This window comes from Pseudopodoces humilis, chromosome 8 (assembly GCF_049639895.1).
Source record: "Pseudopodoces humilis isolate 2021_Gansu_Grassland_sample_001 chromosome 8, ASM4963989v1, whole genome shotgun sequence".
In the NCBI taxonomy this organism is placed as follows: domain Eukaryota; kingdom Metazoa; phylum Chordata; class Aves; order Passeriformes; family Paridae; genus Pseudopodoces; species Pseudopodoces humilis.
In genome coordinates this window covers 36,036,044-36,042,629 of record NC_142207.1, presented here as the reverse complement: position 1 = coordinate 36,042,629, position 6,586 = coordinate 36,036,044, and the positions used below count along the sequence as shown (strand labels likewise).

The window sequence follows — 6,586 nt, the reverse complement described above, 5'->3', positions numbered from 1 at the left end:
GGTGTTCCTAAAGATCCTGTCAGGCTGTCTTAGACACTTTGAGCAAGGGATTCCTTCCAACCTGGGCCACTTTGGGGGGATGGGGGCGGAACTAGGAAGGTGGCAGGGCGTGCAAGGGCCGTTAATGAAACGGTGCAGCCTGGTAACCGTGGAATGGAACGGTGGAATGGACAAGAGCTGGCGGTGACAAGACCACACCAGAGTGCCTGGTGCATGCGACGGGACAGGACGCGCCAGAGCGGTGCTGTGAGGAGCCCCCACACAGCCCACTCATTAGTGCCTGACCCGGAGCTTTTCTGAGGCGTAATTCCTACAGCTCACGTTGTGAGCAGACTGTGGGTCTTGGTGAGCCGGAGCTTTCTGATAACGTCTCTTTAGAAGGTGCTCCCAAGGCCCCATTTTGTCATGGCGGGCAGATTCTTAAGGGTATTCAGAGTGTTCCGACAGAACAGAAGCACAGACCCTGGATCTGCCCCAGCAGAACACCCTGAAGAGCCGGAGCAGTTCCAGCAAGGGCAGGATGGTGAGTGGCAGAGCTGGGCCGCAGGGCTGAAGCTACAGCCAGCTGGGCCCTGCACCATCCCATCCCATCCCATCCCATCCCATCCCATCCCATCCCATCCCCACATGCCCAAGGACAGGACAGAAGAGGGGCTGGGGCTGACCCCCGCCAGTGACCGTGCTCCATCCCCTGAGCCACCCCAGGGCTGTCCCTGCCTCGGGAGTGCAGGGCTGGGCTTTGTTCTCCGGCCTCTCCTGCAGCCCCTCAGCTCTGGATGCTCTTTTCCAGATGCAGCCATGGATGAGAGACAAGAGCAGGAGCCTGCCCGTGGCCGCTTCCGCAAAATGCTGAAGGTACCTGCAGCCATCCCCACCTGGGCTGGGCCTGCTGGCACTGCTCAGCCCAGCTCTGCACATGGAGCACTCCTTGGAACATGCCTCTCTTCCCTGTCCTTTGTTCATTCCACACAGAGGTTCTGCCAGTTCCTGCCAATTCGGCATAGAAAGATCAGCCCCATAGGAACTGAGGGCACAGCTGAGCCTGACTCCGGGCTGTCCGAGCTCCAGGCAGAGCCTGATGTCAGCCCAGATTCAGCTGCGCCCTCAGAAGACTCTGACGCTGTGGTGAGTGATGACAGGGCAAACTCTGATGTGGCACTGATTGAGGACATGGCCATTCCAAACACCAGAGAGACTCAGGGCACCACAAATACTGACACTATGCCCCCTCCCACCATGAGTCATGCGCCTGATATGAATGTTTTTGAAAGGGGGGTGTTCCTTCTGACCAGCAGGCAGCCAGCCAGGGGCCAGAACTGGAGGTCTCCCATGATCATGTGCCCCCTCAAGCCACATCCACAGGGCCCCCTCAGCTTTTGAGGCCAGCACAGTGTGGCAGGAAGGGAAGCACTTCTTGGGAAAAGCTGGGGAAGTTGCTGCCTTGGACAGCGCTCCAACTCTTCCCTATTCCTACTCTAGGTGCCAGCTATTGTACGGAGCATCCACCAGCGTCTAATGTGCTCCATTACGGTGGATGCCAGGCTGGCCACTAACATCGTGAGGCTGGCTGAAGAACACCCGGACGATGTGGTGCTGAACCTTCTGCGCTGTGCCCCATCGTGTGACAGGTATGGGGCCCACGTGCCTTGAGAGCTCAGGGCTCACCGGCCTTTAGGGCCCATCGCCCTGCACAGCCTGTCCAATGGGCTCTGCCCAACAGGCAGAGAGGTCCAGGAGCCTCGGGCCCCTCTGTTTCCGGAGGCTGCTGCCAATGCTCCCTCCCTGCCCCTCAGGGCACTGGGGCTCTGTCACCTGGGACTCCACAGCTACACAGGGCATGGCTCTGTAACTGAGACACCCCTGACACAGAGCTCTGATCCCACAGAGCTGCTGCCATGATGTGGCAAGCCATAGCCTCATCAGGACCAGCAATGGAGAAGGTGCTGCCAACTCTGCTCCATGTGATGGAGAACTGGCCACTTTGCACCTCTAATGAGGACAACAAGGACGTTTTTGCTCTGGCTGTGAGTTTCTGGAACTGGCCTTGCCTGTCCCCTAGGTTGCTTCTCCAGCAGCTCTTCATCCTCTCCTTGCCTCAAGCTGGGCTGAAACCTGGGCTAGGGGCAGGCTCAGGGGGCACCGGGCCCGCTGTTCCCCCTGCATCTCCCCTCGGGCCCTGCCCCATCGGCGCCTCGGCACTGAGCGCTGTCTTGGTGTGCTTCCTTTGCAGGCAACTCTGGTGCTCTGGGTGATTATGCAAGTGCCTCAGAGCCATGAGGCCATGATGCATTATTCCGACTCTCTCTTTGCGGCTCTACTGTTGCACATTTTCACCACCACACAGCTGATGCCAGCAGAGGTTGATAACTTCTGGAGAGCACGCCAGGAGGAACACCGCCTTCCCAGCAACCCCAACAGGTGCCAGTCCTCCTGTCCTTCCCATGCCCTTGTGGCTGACACCAGTGCACCCAGTGTGACCTGGGCTTTGCTCTGCACACAGGTTTGCAGTGCAGGCCATGAAGGCTCTGCTCTGCTTTCTGCACTATGACAACGAGTTGATGGCCATGGAGCGCAAGTGTGGCTGGGAAACGCTGCTCCATGCTGACACCCAGCACAATGCCGTGGGTCTGTTGGCCAGGTGAGACCCCTTCTCGCCACTGCCTCTGAAATGTGTGCCCTGTGCCCAGGTTGCCCTACCACAGTCCCTGTGGTCATGGCCAGAGGGCTTTGCCATTGAGGGATGGCTGAGCAGACTGGAGAAGTCTGAGAGGAGGGTGCCCAGAAGGAGCCCCATGGCCCCAAAGCACCCATGGTCCCCCCAGGGATGCTGGGGAAAGGCCAGATCTCCGTGAGTCATCCCTGGGAGAGGTTTGGCCTCCCCCCACCCCCCACCTCAGTGTCTTGGTGCCATTTCCCCCCTTCCAGGGTGATGCGCCGTGACTTGACGCCCTTGTGTTACCATGTGGCACACCAATTTGTCGGGAGGCTCATCAGGGAGGAGGCACGTTGGGATATGTCCTCCCTGGCATTCCTTGTGGAGGTGAGCCCCATGGCCAGCACTACCTCGCTGAGCTGCCTGCCAGCCCTGTCCCCTTGCATAGCCACAGCTGCCTGGGACGGTGCCCGCGCCCTGTGCTGCTGCCTGGGCCCAGCCCTGCGCAGTTCCAGGCTCCTGCCAGCCGGCTCCCCTGTCACTGCCCTGTGCCTTTCAGGTCCTTGATTGCCTGAACTTGAGTGACTGTGGGAACTGTGTCCTTGAGATCGCGTCAAGGCAGCTGCAGAGCGAGTGCAGGCAGAGGCGTCGCCTGGCGCTCAGAGGCCTCGTGGTGCTCAGCAAGGAACCCTCGATGGTGAGAACGGGGCAGCAGCTGAAGCTGTGATGGGCAAAGCAGCCCCTTGGGCTGGCTGGGCTTCAGGAGCTGAGGCAGCTGCTCCCAGCTCTCCTGCCTCACCTGCCTGAGTGCTTTGGGACAGGCCTTTGACCTCTGGGCCCGGCAGCAGCAGGGTGGGGTTGCAGTGCCAGGGTGGTCTTGGCGCTGCAGCCGTTCAGGGCTTCCCAGCACAGCCTTGTGTTCCAAACAGGCCAGACCTATACGCAGCCTGTGTCGAAGCTTCCTGCAGCTGCTGAGTGACGCAGACGGAGAAGTGGTCAGCATGTCTCTGTCTGTGTTCATGAATATACTCAAGAGAAAAAGTCTTCGTTTATCAAGGACTGCTGCCCCCAAGCTTGCTGAGCCACTTGTGCTCCTCTTTGACCATGTAAGGCTCTGTGCCCCGGCCACGGGTACTGGCTACTGCCCACACAAACTTTGGGCCTGTGGATTTTCAGGCCTTTGCCCAGGTGGGCTGGAGAAGTTGGCGCTGAGATCTTTTCCTTCTTCTTTCCTCCAGGATAAAAGCCACGTGCAGGTGCTCTCCATTCACCTCTTCCGCAACACGATGAACCTGGTAGTGGAAGAGGGAAAAAAGGCAATGGAGGGAATTGTGAAGCAGAGCCTGCTCCTGCTCATTTTGCACTGCCACAATGAGAACCAGCGCATGGCAGATGTGAGGTTTTGTGTGATGCTGGTGGATCTCTGGGAGTGGGCTCGGCTGCTTCCTGCCCTGCTGCCTCCCAGGCTGCGGCCTCCTCCTGGCCTTGGCACAGGGATGCAACTCCTGTGCCCTGGGCAGCAATGGCATCTCTGCATCTCTCCAGGCCTCTCGGGAAACCTTGCACTGTGCTGCCACCTTCTCGAAGAACACAGAGCTCCTGTGGGTGATGCCAACAGAGGATCTGTCGAAGATCGCTGAATGTGTGGTAAAGGACGTCCTGGAAACCCCAGCATCAGCCTGGAGAAGCTCCCTGTCCCCAGGGCTCAGTGTGTGGGGCTGGCAGCTGTGGCCCAGTGCTGCACCCAGGGGAGCCAACCTGCACCCCACACACTGCTCCCTTCCCTGGGACACACAGGTTCCTGTTCAGGCTCCTGTGGCCCTGAGACGGCTGCCGATGGAGACGCAGCCCAGTGGGGCTGCTACCTGGTGCCTCAGGGCTGGGCGGGCACGGGAGGCCGGGGCTGGCCGCAGGCAGCGCCCGGCCGAGGGGCAGAGCCCGCGCCAACCCTTCCCTCCTGCCGCTCTCTCCAGCTGGCACAGGACGAGAGCCGAGCAGCCGAGCACCTGCGCCGGGCACTGCCGTACCTGGACAGCCCACAGGAGTCCCTGCGAGCGGCGGCCGTCAGCTTCATCGGTGAGCCACGAGCCCGGGCTCCCTCCCCGCCCCATCGCAGCTCGGCCCCAGCCCCGGCAGCTGCTGTCCCGGCAGTGGCACCCGGGCCCGGCGCCCTGGAGCCCCGGCTGCCCTCGGGGCTGCTGCCGACCTCTGGCAGCCGTGCCCTTGGGCTGAGTCAGGACGCGGCAAGGGCTGGGGCTGAGCCCTGCCGGGGCGGGAGGGCGTGTGGCCCCAGGGCTGGCAGCGCCGCTGGCAGGGAGCTGTGCCGCCGGGGCCCTGACAGGCTCTGTGTTCCCAGGGACGGTCGGGATGTTCATGCACAAGGGCGCACAAGGAAGAGCTGCAGACCCTCAGTGAGGGTGAGTGAGAGCAGCGGGCTGGCTCTGGGGGCTGGCAGGGGGCACTTGCAATGCCTGGGCAGGAAGCTGCAATCCCTGTCCCAGCTGCAGAGTGCTTCGTTCCCTGTCTGGGTGAGGATGGTGTGGGCAGAGAGCAGAGAGATTTCAGGGACATGGGTGGGAGTTGTGGCCAGCACCTTCTGGCTGATCCTGTTGTCTGGTCCTCTCTTGTGGCCATTGCAAGAGCCAGGTGGAATGTCCTTGGCAGGAATGTCTCCTAGGATCCCTGCAGATGCATGCCCTGACTGTGCCTCTCGTTCTCCCTCTTCCAGCCACTGAAGCCCCGAGGAAAGACACCTCTCCATCCCACAGCAACCTGAATATCCAAGCTCAGTTTGCCAGTGAACGAGTGTCCCAAGAACAGCAGCAGGAGACACTGAAGAGGACACCACCTCCCAGTGCTACTGGAGATCCAGGCACAGCTGGCAACTGGCACAGCTGAGCCTGTGGGATTCTCACGGGGCTTCAGCCCTCTCCCAGCCTGTAGATAGCTCCCTCCAGCTTTCAGACTGTGCCCATCCCCTTTTTCCCCTCTATTCTTCCTCCCTTTTGACAGCTCCTTACCTCCAGCCCTCAGTCCATGCCCATCCCCTTCTTTCCCTTTCCAGTTCATCCCTTTGCTTCACCTTGCATTAATAAACAGTTTGCCTTTTTCACTTAACCTGCATCTGTCTGGAGTTGAAGGGTCACAAATCCAGAGCTCTGTGACACACAGGCCCCTCCTGCCGTTCTCTCCTGCACCGTGTTTTGTGCAGAGACGCAGAGGAAGGAGCGCAGATCAGGCTGGAAAGGTCCCTGTGCTGAAGGCCCGGTTCCACAGCATTGTGGAGTTCAAGGTGTTACTGAAGGCCAGTAGTGGGACAAGGAGCCTGTGTGTGTCAGGGACCAAAGTTGTGTCTAAGGCCCTGCCGTATTTGGTCCTCTGTTGTGCACATCAACAGGATGGCGAAGAACAGACTTTGAAGGAAACCTTATGGGTTAACTGCTGGGAATTTGACCCTGAAGAGGAACAATGGATGGATCAATTGATGGGAAGTTAACCTGTGAAAGAGGAACAGTAACAATGAGGCTGTTATTGGCATGGTGACCTTACCTCATGTACAGGCCAAGGGGGAGATGACATGGTAACTGGGAAAATTCCACTCCAGGGGAGAAGATAGGAGGCTTGGTTCTGCAGTGGAGAGGCAAGAAGGACAAAATGCACGCCTTTTTGATGCAGGGCATGCCCTGAAGGTGCATGGCCTGCCTGCCCCTCCCATTGGAGCACCATGCTCCATCTCCTGCCGCTGCTCAGTGGCTTTTCACCAATCCAGGGGTTGGTAGGTTTTATTTGCAACAGCAACTAATAAAATAAGAGTTGCTTTGCAATTTTGTGCACGGGCATCTTCCAGCACCCATGATGTTCTTGGCAATGAGGATGGGATGCGCAGAGTACAAAAACCCATGGTGTTTTGAGCAGGTGTGAGTGCAAAATGGA

General features: G+C 59.4%; 1 protein-coding gene across 1 annotated transcript; it reads left to right on the top strand.

Moving 5' to 3' along the window:
* Positions 1-798: 798 nt before the first annotated feature.
* Positions 799-5,551, top strand: LOC148183898 (maestro heat-like repeat-containing protein family member 7). Its single transcript, XM_088058980.1, has 13 exons — positions 799-855; positions 973-1,125; positions 1,480-1,628; positions 1,886-2,024; positions 2,231-2,418; positions 2,501-2,638; positions 2,926-3,040; positions 3,213-3,350; positions 3,583-3,759; positions 3,892-4,047; positions 4,199-4,300; positions 4,627-4,729; positions 5,382-5,551. Exons 1-13 carry the CDS (start codon positions 799-801, stop codon positions 5,549-5,551), a joined length of 1,785 nt encoding a protein of 594 aa, XP_087915106.1.
* Positions 5,552-6,586: the final 1,035 nt, after the last annotated feature.